General features: G+C 52.7%; 1 protein-coding gene across 2 annotated transcripts in view; it reads right to left on the bottom strand.

The window, feature by feature from the left end:
• The window catches only part of LOC143148764 (uncharacterized), a 63,420-nt gene extending 50,935 nt beyond the window's left edge, over positions 1-12,485 (bottom strand). Inside the window, exon 1 of one of the 2 annotated variants that reach the window (XM_076315432.1) lies at positions 10,335-12,485. In XM_076315432.1, coding sequence (XP_076171547.1) covers positions 10,335-10,718 — 384 coding nt within the window. In that variant the 5' untranslated portion in view covers positions 10,719-12,485. The remainder of the gene's footprint in view (positions 1-10,334) is intronic. The other variant, XM_076315433.1, reaches the window with a different exon arrangement.
• Positions 12,486-12,732: the final 247 nt, after the last annotated feature.

Raw genomic sequence — 12,732 nt, 5'->3', positions numbered from 1 at the left:
CTTCGTCTTTCTCTTTAACGCGCTCGCACGGCTACGATCGCGGTGCGACGATCGCCGGAGACGAACGAAATTTTTCTCCGCCGCGAAAGTTTCGAACAACGTGTAAAAGATAAACGTCTTCTCGTGCGTTGCTCGTCGAATCGAAATTACGATTCGAATTGTACGCTCGAATATCTCTCGACGAACAACCTTCTGTCGGTTACTCGTCGTACAAAGATCGATAATTACGGAACGACGATATTTTCCCCGTCTCGGGATAAAACTTCTTTCGAGCCGACTCTTCGTTCATTTATCCCGGTGGCCGAATTTCTAGCCTCGATTGGGAAAGTTTCGCGCGTCCGGTGACATTTGAAAAGTCTCGAGAGTGTTGTAAAACACCGTTTACTCGATGTTTAACCGACGACGAGTAGTCTAGCGAGCGGTTTCAAAAGCGGGCGTTTCCATCCCGATTAAGATCGTCGCCGTAAAGCTCCGCGGTTCTCGATTCTACCAAAAGCGATACGATCGCAAAAACGAAGCTACGTGAAACGTCCGGAGGGCCGTCAGCCTTTACGTAACCACCGACTCGAGAAAGTAGCCCAAAGTCTGCTCGCTATAAATCACCCGTTCAACAACAACGCCGATACGCCTCGATCGGATCTTTGAACTTTGATTCGTGGGAATTAAACGTAAACAAAGCCGCGTTCGAAACCACGTGTAACTATAAACGGGGCACACGCGCGTCCCTCGATCGTGAAAATCCTCTACTCGACGACGAGCAGCGAAGATCGATTCGTCGCGCGATCGAAATACTTAAATTTCGATCGTTCGAGATGACTCTTGGCGGGCAACGCGATTTTCCGTACCTCGACGATCGGTTTCGAAAGAATCCTCCGCAAATGCCACGTCGATGAAAGAGTCTCTTCGGTGCACCCTTACGGTCTCGACGATATTGTACTCGGTGAACTCGTCAGTCCGCAAGAGCTTGGTATTACTTTCTCTCCCGCATTGTCCTTTGTGGAACGTTACCGAAGAATCACCGCTACGAGAGTCTCGAGTTCCGTAATAAAATCATCCACACGAGTTCGAAAATCGAAAACCTTCTCGACGTACCGAACACCGTTCCGATGGTTTCTCACTCGGATCGTTGTTCCCTTATCTGGAACCCTTATCTCGGTGACAATATTGCCTTCTTGGAAAATATCCAACGCGAGTTGTTACGTTCCGTAAGTTGGGCGACCTATTTCGAAGACGCACCGTACACGTGACCCAATTCTCACGACCGTAAATCTATTTACGTTCGTACGACCGTACCTACGTGCACGCGTACAATTTCGTGTTCGTATCGTTTGTCCCGTGATCCGAATTATCGACATTTTCGAAACGTTCGTTAAACGAACTTGGCCGATCGTTGATTGATTTACGTCCCGTTGGTACCCGGTGCTGTCGAAGGGTCTGTACCCGCGTAACGATAATAACGATAATAATTCGATCCGATGAAATCTCCTTTCGCGTCGCAGTAGGTCGCGAAACTGGAAATGCACGACTGGACGACGACAACAGCGACGATTATTATGTCGACGAGGGGACCGGTGGGTCGGACGTAATTAGAACGAGCTCGTGCAACGGACGAGGAGAAAAAGGTTCGTAGGTTCGTAAGTCCGTGGGGCGATCGAACCATCCGGGGGCCCGTTTCCGTGTTCCGCGGTGAGCTAGGTAAGGCAGATAGGGCATGGCACGGCAGGGCAGGGCAGGGCATCTCGAAGAGAGAAGGGAGAAGATACGCCGTGTCGAGCCGAGCCGAGCCAAGGAAAAGAGACTCGCGTAGAATCGAGAGGGAACGAACGAACGAAAGGAGGAAAGGAGGAAAGGAGGAAAGAAGGGACCTCCGAGGCCCGGGGCGCCGCGAGCATAACGGTACCTCGCAGAAGAGCGCAAGAGAAGCGGATAACCAACTAGCCTCCGCCCAACCGAAAACGATTCGCATCTCCTCCGTCTATTTTATTCTCTTTCACCGCGGCTACCCCGCGACCCCCACCCGACCTATCTCTCTCTCCCTCTCTCCCTCGCTCTCTCTCTCTTTCTCTCCAAGACCAATTAACCGTCCGCGATGTTACGCGATGTCCGCGTTCGACTTCCTGGACGTCGCGCCGGGTCAATGAAATCGTTATCGATACGAAACGAAACGAAGCGTTCCACGACGTATGAAAAGCCACCGGGAACGATCGAGCCGAGATTCGAGACCGAGGACGCGAACCCGTGCAGTTTCCACCGTTTGGTCCCGATACGAGTCCGACCACGCCTCTGCGTAGACCGTCTCCGTTGCTTCCAAGAGACACCGGCCATTGTTTCGATCTCTCGGCAACCTTGTTTCGCGGGCATTGCGTAAACGGTGAACTTTATACGTCTGGACGTACGTACGGCCAACCGGAGGAATCGCGAGCGTTGGATCGCGGAAGAAAAAAGAAATATATATATATATATATATGTGTACGACCGGCTCCGGCTCGACCCTGATCTTACCGGTGAACGAATAATTATCGGTGGAAACGCTCGGACGGGAAATGGAAACGAGATTCTAATCGAGAACCCAAACAGAGACCGCCGTTCGACCCAACGCGAGATTCCGTTCGCGATGGCCGCGAATCGAGCGTTATTTCGTACGACCGACGGACGGACACGTTGGGTCAATTTTTCGCAGTCGTCGAGGTGGCGAGAGACGCTCGAGAATCGAGCCATTAAAATCCATCTCATTAGTATGAAAAGCGCAAAGTCGCTTCACAGTTATTACAGCAGATACACCGATGCTTTACAATCCGTCCTCGGTGTTAGCTCGTAATGCTAATGCGTTGTACAGCCGAGACTTCCGTGCTGGCTACAAAGCGTTGGGCTTCGCGGGCATTAAGTATGCGATGCCACGAGGTTGCCTCCTATGAGGTCTTCGCAGCTCCGTACTTACACACAACACCTTTATTGTGCCCGCACCGTTGCTTCGTTTCTACGGTTCTCCCTCCCCCCTGCCGCCCGTTCACCCGCCGGTTGCCCCTCCCTGCCTATTTCGTTTGTTTACAATCAATTATTTCCACGATAACGAGCGCGACCTTGCCTCGTTTTCGACCGATAAACCACTTCGACCCGAGAACTCGTCGCGGACTCGGAACGAAACCGTGACGAACCGATCGAGCGGACGTTAAAGATGAAAATTCGATCCTCTCCAGGTGGAAGTACCGAGTGCGAGCGAGATACGTACTACGCGAGTAGTTCCAGGAAACGGTGGGGACAACTTTGCGACAGCTTCTCGACCGATACCGCGTTTCGTTGTACGTCGTTCGTGGTCCGTCGCTCGCGGTTCGAACGATACAATAGCTCCTCGCGTAACGTTGGAAAATGACAACCGAGGATTGCACGCGATTAGAAGAGAGCGATACAATACGATCGTTTTCGTAGAACCTGGGAGAAATTTGATCGATAACCGGAGACGTAGCCGCGTTCGATTCGGGAAATTAAAAGCGATTCGATGCCGCGCGAGGATCGGTTCGGACAAGCGGGGCAACGAAAGTAATTCGCGTTTAATTCATTGTTCCCAGACGAGGGGTAATTTGTGACCGGTTTTCACAGCGTATTAAGGTATTCGCAGATTACACCTACACCTGGCCGCGCGGATGGAGGTCGGTACACAATAAACCTGCCCGAGTAATTTCCTGCCGGAGCGACAGAGTCTCATTAGTCGGAAAGCATTGTCGGTTCTTTTTACGAGGCTCTTTTGAAAACTCTCTACCCTACGGTTTTCGTGGCTTCCTCGTTGGACAATCGTCGGAGTCCCGGTCGTCGCGGTGTACGGGAAACCGTGAGGTAGAACGATCGATCGAACTTGGCCAACTCGAACAGCCTCGTATCGTTTCTACTTCCGCTCGCGAACGTGAAAAGAAACGGAGACTTCTTCGCGGTGCGACCGGGACGGGAACGAGCCGTTAGAATCGGGACTCCTCGAAACGATAAATCGTAAATTCGTTCTTAGGGAGAACCACGAGGGCGACGTATCGAGCGCCGTTCGCGAGAATAATCGTATTTTCCAATTTACATGGAAGTGTTTCGACGGGACAGCGAGCAGGAATCGTTTCGCGCAAACTTCTAAAGACTGAATGGCAAGAGCGTATGTCGAACGAGTAACGGTGTCCGGAGTTTATATTCCTTTTCCACGTGGTCGGCGGTGGCCGGCAACTACGGAGCGTCTTTATCCTCTCGTAACTCCTCGACGAAGAAAACTAGCCGACTCGCGGCGGGCGCGATTCGCCGCGTTTAATACTGCTCCCAGCGAGCCGAGTACGCTCCGGGCAGCGTCTACTCGATCGACCTTTTGCCCCCTCGGTCCTCTCGACTGGAACGCGTTTCCTACGCGGAAATCGCCGCCGCCGCCGCCGCCTTCCTACCGATCTCTACTTCGCGCGAATTAAGGGGTTACGCCTTGACAGGGACAAAACGAATGGCGGCCTTAACAAACTTTTTTTTTACCCAGAGAATCCCGGACGCCCGATAGAAAGCAATTTCCCCACACGTACGAAACGTACGATACGCCTCAAAATGATATTTCTTTCACCGATCTGTGTACCCGAGGATCCAAGACACTCGACGAATGTATCGCTAGTTTGCAACGTACTCCCCGTTGTAACGGAATCGTTTCGAGAAATACGAATCGCGGAAATTACGGTACTAGGAGGAAATCGGTCTTCGCCCCACACGGCGTTTCTCAAATTTCTTGTAATCGCGATTACGAATGTACCCGGGAAACTTCTTCGGGGTACATCTTTTTAGGAACGCGAGTTGGAAAATACAATTGGACGTGTTCTTGTTACCAGGATTCTACAAATGGTAAAAAAAAGAAAAAGGATTCAGTTTGAAGGATCTCTCTCGAAACTGTGCCGAAAATCAAATTACGTCGATTCGCAAGTAACGCTCGTTTACTTTTGATCGACGCAAACGTGATTAATTCACGGTTCGTTAACCGACGACTTTAACGAAGACGCCGACAGACGCGCGTTACGAGAATTTCTAACAGTGGTTCTTTCGACTAGGGATTATTCGAAAAATTCGATGAAGGAAATTGCACGCGACTCGTTCCTCGAAGAAGAAAACCTATTCGCTTTCGGGTTTACTCGAAATCGTCGCGTCTCTCTCTCTCTCTTTTTTTAATCGCAACGTTCGTTCCAAGTTACGTCGATTCGTACGCCGCGGACCGATACGAGAGAATCGCTATCGCTCGTTGGAATTTTGCATTTACAACGTTATTCGAAAGTTATTTCTGATTCGAGTGGAAGAACGATGGCGAAACGTTTCGTAGGAATAACCGACGAACGCGCGTCGAACGATTGGAAATTGAAAAATATTTTACGCAACGGGAACAAGCTAGGTACACGTGCGTCGCTTCGCCCCTCTTCTGATCTCCAGGGTTGAAAGAATTTATTACTCGAAGTAGAATCTCTTGTAGATAAAATACGATAAAAATTCCTCCGCTGCAATTGTAATTACCGGCCTTGGAAAATGAATCGTACGATAAGCGTGTTCGTCGTTTTCGTTATCCGCGTTCATTGATTAAGAAATATTCCTCGTTGCGTTCCGACGCTACGTTGATCCCGGGACAAAAAACATTGCACTCGTTTTTTCGCATCGTTCGATCACTCTCGAGGGTTACGCGGCGAATCCAACGAACACGAAGAACGCAAATTCCGGAGGTTAACGGGTCAACGATTCGGTAAAAATCTGCCCAATTACGTCTAGTTTAATGCCCGACGAATTTTTCCCCGGTTGTTCCCAACCTTCCCGATGTATCCTTTGCGCACAAATATGCCCGCGTATATTCGAGACGTAATCGTTGGGTGCGTTCGGGCTTTTCACGCTTCGCGACGCGCATCATATCTGTTTCCTGGGGATCGTGACCCGTGACTCCTAACCGAAACGATGTTTAAACGATCGGGGGTGAAATCGTGCTCGCCGGGAATCGTTCCCGGAGAATACATTTCGATCGTGGGCTCGATTCGACGTACGTACGGATGAAAAATTTCGCAAAATCCGATCGATTATCGTCGAATACGAGCGTCGCGTCGCCTCGCGCTAAACGAGCGGAGCAAAACGCGGACGAACCTAACCCAGCCGCATCGTGCGAGTCGTGGTACGCGCGTTCGAATCTATTATGGCAATCCGTGAACAATAACTCTTCCTCCACTCTCGGCATTTAATGGCCGTCCATCTATTTAACGTGAAGGAAGAGGAAGTGGCTGATGGGTAGATAGGTCGAGCGTTTTGTAACTAATTTCGCGAGTAAATTGTCCGTAACATTGGTTCGGTGCAGTCCGACTAAACGTAACGACAACGAAACGGGGTTGTCGGAACAGACACGGGGCAACTCGCGAATCCCTGCGACTAGGAGCAACGCGTACGAACGAATCGATCAAAAATTGGTCTCCCTCGATTCCGATTCGCTTCTGTCTCGTTTATTCGTTTCTCGACTCTGTCCTACGGGTAAAAGAAGAGACGGATGTTCGTGGAATTTCCAACGTGGATTGAGATCGACCCGCGAAAATGGACAGTGTAAAAACGGAAGCTATGGAGAAGAAATCGAATTCTTTTTTCTTTTTTTTTGACATCAACGTACTCCGTCAACGATCCGGTATTCATCGAACCGATCGAGTTTCCTGGACAAAATACGAGTATATTTGGCGGATCGCGCGCCTTTGCCAATATACGATCGTCGAACAGGGCTCTGCGCGCGTTGAACGCGCCGAATGCGTGAAACGCGTGCAACGCGAGTAACTGCACACCCACCCACTGACTCGCGATTCGTCGTGAGTCACTGCGACCGGCGCGGTGTCTCGATGCGCAAGTAATACGAGTCGCAGCCAGATCCTCGAATCTTTGCCGCGTTAAGAATACGGAAACGACGCGTCCGTTTTTTCGACGTCGTTCGGTGCAAAATCGATGTCGAACGAGACATCGCCGCCATCGAAACCGAACGCGCTTGGAATAAATTTTCCATCGCACTTCTTACCCTTCGATCAAATTATTATCTCATCGTGGCTCCAAGTGAAACGAAAATACACGCGACACGGAATTGCGTTGCAGGTTTTGGTTCCGGGAAAAATGCATTCGAAAATCGATTTCGCTGCCGATATCGAGACGTCTATTCGCCATCGACGCTCACTTAACGCATTTTTCTCGAACGCGACACCTTCGATGCAATTTTCTCGTTGCATATTTTCGTTTCGTTTCTAGCCGTGGTATCTTTCCGTTCTCGTCGATACGGTTCGAAACGAATCGAACAAGTCGACTTGGGAAAATCGATCGATCGCCCCGTACAAGAGCGAAGCGCACTCCCGTGTTCCGCGTGCGAGAAAATACGAGCGTGTGGTAATAATCGGTAAGGTTAAACGCGTGAGAGAGTTTCCCTCCGTGCAAACAAGATTGTCCTCGTATTTTAGTTCGACGAGTCGATCTCCGAGTCTAATGTTAATTGCGTTTGTTCTCCGTTCGAACGTCGAGCGAAATAATCGGTGGAACGGTAATCATACGCAGAACTGAAACGAAGGGCGGTGAACCGTGGAAATGGTTCGTCCGGTGGTCGTCGGGATGCCCTTTCTGCCTGGCCACGATAATTGTGGATTTCCGTCCGCTTATTATCTTACGCGCGTCACAATGCGTTTAGGATTGCGTCCAGGTAACGGATAATTAGCGATCCAGTACCATTCGCTTCGAACGCGGCGATGCTCTTTGTCGCGGCCGATCGTTCACCGTTTCTTCGCAACGTTGCACCGAAAAAAAAAGAAAACACACACGCGCACACACACGATCTCTTCGACGAACGCGCGACATCGCGATCGTGCTGAATTCGGGCGTGCTTCTCTTTCGCAACGATCGTATTTTCTCTTTCGCGTGGAAGAGTCGCGCGCACCGCGTACACACGGCGGTGAAAAAGTATCCGGAAACTTTGAAACGAATACAATTCCAAGAGTCAGTCGCGGGAAGTTTCCTTTTCTCGGCGAAGAGGGTTGAAAGGTACCGACTCCCGGTGAACCCGTAAAGGCAAGATCGACGAGAACGATCGCGAATCGAAACGCCGCGAAGAAAGGTCCGTGCTTATTGAATTCCCCGACGCTATCTGGGCGAACTTCGCCTACCAAAACTCGGTATCGGTAACGGTATCAAAAAACTGGTTTCCTATTATAGCCACGGTATCCGTGTTCGTGATTATAGAAAAAGCCGCGAGCGACCAGCGCTCGAAAGTCGTTCCGCAAAAACCGACTCCGAGATCTGTTCTCCGTCGATACGCGGACAGTGGAACGGGGGATGGCTCGGAGGGGAGAAGAAAGAAGCTTTCGAGTTTTAATTAGCTCCGCCGTCGATTTCTAATCGACCCCCACAGGCGTTGCTCGAGTTCCGTAACGAAGAGCGTCTATAAAGACGGAAAATTAATGGCACGACCGGTAGCTGCCGGCCGGCTTATTATATTTAGCCACGAAATCCCCGATAAATATTCATCTCGCGTCTCAATGTTACCCAAACGAGCGTTACGTGACGCTATCCGGCAAAAATCTTCAACGATACTCGACGATTCGCCGTTCGTTCGTTATTATTCCCCGACCGTTCAAATTTTCGCTAAAAGCGACGCGTTGCGCATCTCCGGGAAAATTTCGCGGATCGAGGGACCGCGTGCGATCGCGGCGATCAATCTGGAAAGGATTTTCGTTCGAGTTCGAATCGATCGCGGAAGCGAAACGCGGAGAAAGTGTTCGACGACAGGTGGTGCTCCTGAATAAAAATTTGGAAACAAATTTTGCTTTCGACGAAATGAACGACGTGGGCGACCGATCTTGTCGCGAGACGCACTGGTAGATCCACGGTAGATAGTTCCCCGTGAATGTTCCGATTTGAGTCGCGAAGACAATATCCGAGCGAAAGAGGACTAGAACCGGGGCGATGGCGAGGGCGAGGGCTTGGGCGAGGGCGAGGGCGAGAGCGCGGGCGCGGGCGCGGGCGTGGGCACACGCTCTCGGCGCAGCAGACGGACAGACAGGCAGACAGACAGCAGCGCACGCGTGCGCGTCGTCCAAGTTCCTCGGTAAGGTGGAAAGGCGTGCGACGCGTGTCCCAGACGGACGGCGTATCAAAGGATATTTGCCCTGTCAACAACGCGGCTTTATGTGGAAACGCCGCTGCGTCTAGAAGGGGAGAACGGACGGACGGGCGGACGGACGGTCGGGCCGAGATAATAGTAATGGGCATTATTACTTCGCTCTATTATTTTACGATCGGACGCTTCCACGGAATCGATACGCTATCTCGCGGTCGTTTTCCACGCGCACCGATCTGTAAATACCTAGCCGAGTATTTCCACCGAGGTACGTTCGTTCGTTCGTCGAGAGCCGAGCGACTTTGGAATTCCGTACGTCGGGTTAACGAAAATACGCTCCGTCGAGGATCGATTCGACGAACGACGAGTTTCACCGAACGAGTATCGCGGCTCCTTTTTTACCAACGACGCGTTACGTTCGTCTTCGGTCACCGATACGATGATTCATCCGCGCGACGCGATCGACGACAACGACGAACACCTCGCGCGAATTTCGACGCGTACCGTTCTCGCGCGAGAAATTCGCCGCTGCGCGATTCCGCAGGAGAAGCGAGATCGTACTTCGTTCGAGGCGCGTCGTGCGCGAGACTCTACGAATTTTCTTATCGCGACCACGATCGTACGAACGATACGATCCTTTCGTTCGTCGAGACGAGTGAACGGAACACGGTGGGTAATTTCGACGGTGAGATCGATCAATCGTTCGCGGAATCGAACGACGTTCCTCGACGTTTACCAAACACCGCGCTACCGAGCCACGAGAGCGGATGTTTATAAATCTGTTACGCCGTGCTCGGAATCGGACATCGAGGATCCGAGAGTGCGCAACGTTGGTACGATAATCGAGGGAAACGTTACCGAGAACGCTCGAGGACCGAGTATTTTGTACCACTTTGTACCCTCTTGCGCTTCTTCGGTATTCTTTTTGCTCCCAGTTCTCCGAGCGATCGGGTCTGAACCGGAAACAACGACGAAGCGTACAACGTCCAAGTGCGAGCCGCGAGGAAAAAATACGTTGCGGTCTTTCGAGTTTTCCCCGGACGTGGTCGTGCTCCGTCTTCTGTCCGCGAACGCGTACGCAACGGGGAAAAATGTCGAGATCGTCGCTCGAATTAGTCCCGTGTAGTCTAGCTGTCCGTGGTCCACGTACACGGACGCAACGCGTCGATCTCGATTACCTATCGGGTTCGAGTCGCTCGAGCGAGCCGATAAAAGAAGCGGAAAGGATGCTCACCTGCATCTGCAGCCAAGAGTAATCGATGTAGGTGGTGGTGGTGGCGGTGACAGCCCCGGCGACGCTGGAAGCGGAGGATATCTGCTGCCAGTTGTCCTGGCCGGTACAACCGAGTACCGGCAATCCGTCGGGCTGACCCCGATCCGGCACTATCTGATCGGCATACTGATAGGGTGGCTGAATCGTCGGCTGTCCGCCGGAAGGCAAACTCGCTGGATGAGGGTGCTGGGCCCCCGAGCCGGCACTGGCGGGCAAGCAGCACACGCTCACGTCCATCCGTGGTGGCGGAGAGTCGTAGAAACGTTGCTGCTCCGGCTCCGGCTCCGGCTCCGGCTCTGGCTGCTCCCAAATCGACCTCCCAAGGGTTAACCCCCGCGGAACCATCCAATCTGCGACCGACACCCCCTTCGTGTACCCGTCACTCGAGAAACCAGAAGACCGATTTCGCCGACCGGCCTTACCGATGCACCCCTCTCGTTCTCGATAACTCTCGCGCACCCTGTTCCCTCCGTTCGGCCGATCCTAGCCGGAAGACGTCTTCCTCACCGGCGACGATCTTGCGGCGACCTTCCTACCGAGTCCACCCGGGATTCGAGGGTCTCTGGAACCTCGTGGACGCGCGTCTCCGCGGATACGCGAGAGCCGCGTCTCTAACGGAGCGGATCACCGATTCACGAACAACGCGACTCGAACGTCGCTGTTTCGACTCCGTTCCGATGTCTCGCCGATGTATCGAGATCAGTTGTAGCAACTGTGATCGTTCGACCTTCCTCCCGTGAGGTGATCATGCTCCGCGACTCGGTTTCGCGTTCGCTCGCCCGTGTTATCGTCGCGTCTCGACGATCTATCGACGAATCGTTTCGATCGGACACCCCGTGATCGTTTACTCGACCGATTCGAAGCACAACGCGTCACCGTTTCCCCTAGCGAACCAACAGTACGGACGATTTTTCCGCGCAACGAACCGCGAGATCATCTTTCACGATTTTCCACTCGTTCCGCGAGGTAGACGATCGTCAGCGCGCGAACGCGTACCCGGCTTCTCGTTTCCTTTCTCGGTACTCGGACGACGATACCGTCGCACCGACTCTCCTTCCCGTTTCTTTCCTCCTCTCGACGCGCGAGAAAACCAAAGGCGCGTGAACGAACGAATATCTCTCTATTTGATCCGAAAGCGGTAAACGGATGTTGCGCACACCGTGGACAATGAATCGTCGTCGTCGTTTCGCGGGCCACGAACCAATTCCATGATCCCGTGCGTAAACCGAGTTCCTCGCGGTGAACGAGATCGTTGCTGATCGTATCCAAGGTTTCCTTCCTCTGTTTAAATGGTCAGAGCTCGGGGTAACGACCACCGCGACGCTCGATCCTCGTTCTCCGTTACCGATCGGACGACGGATCGGTGTTCCACGTTTTCGTTGATCCTCATGCTTTCGGGAAACGTTCGTTCGCAAAGATGACGCGGTTGACCTGCCGCTGTCGATGCGACGACAGGGTACAGCGGCAGGTTTCGCGACGACAGCCGGACATGGAATCGCTTATCGCGATCCAACGACTTCACCGACGGCGAGCGCGCCTCCGATTCTTCGGAGCGATTACGATCGATCGTCGACGAATCGCCGGATCGAATCCTCGGCGTGGCCTCTACGACGCGATCGTTCGGTAACTCGTAACCGAACAAGGGTTTCGCTCTTCCTCGGCCAGGGCGGCGGGGGGAGAAACGTTCCGGTATCCTTCGTTCGGCGACACTTGGACGACGAGTATCCTCCCGATCCACAATACGAACTCCGATGCGCCGCGAACGTACGAAAAATCGGCCCGCGTTATCGTCGCACAGTTATCGGTGAGCGGGCGCCGGCTCGAAACCGATCACGAGCAACCGATCGCGTTCCTTCCCGTTTGTGAAATCACTGAGACCGCTCGCGACGAGAGGGCCGCGGAACGGATCGAACGACAGCTCGATCGCGGGCAATCGACGAGAACTCCGATACGGTCGCGCCTTATCGCGAGCACCGTCGACGCATGACAACCGTACACTCTTCGTCGCGATACGCGAAACGCGCAGGAGGAAGAGGAAGAGGTGGAGAACGCGGCAACGTGGAAGAGGGAGGACGAAGACCAGGAGGTGGAGATGGAGATGGAGATGGAGCTGGAGGTGGAGATGGAGATGGAGGTGGAGGTGGAGGTGGAAATGGAGGTGGAGGTGAAGGTGGAGATGGAAATAGAAGTGGGGTTGGGGTTGGGGTTGGGATCGGGGTTGGTGTTGCGGTTGCGGTTGCGGTCGCGGTTGGCGTTGGTGTTGGGGTTGAAAGTTAGGGTTGGGGTTAAAGTTGGGAGTCGAGGTGGAGGTCAAAGTTGGGGTTGGTGGAGGGGTGGGGGTAGAGTCGAAGAAGGAGTG

Source organism: Ptiloglossa arizonensis, chromosome 6 (assembly GCF_051014685.1).
Source record: "Ptiloglossa arizonensis isolate GNS036 chromosome 6, iyPtiAriz1_principal, whole genome shotgun sequence".
Lineage (NCBI taxonomy): Eukaryota > Metazoa > Arthropoda > Insecta > Hymenoptera > Colletidae > Ptiloglossa > Ptiloglossa arizonensis.
Note: the sequence above shows the minus strand (reverse complement) of the source record. Positions and strands in the feature narration are given on the sequence as shown.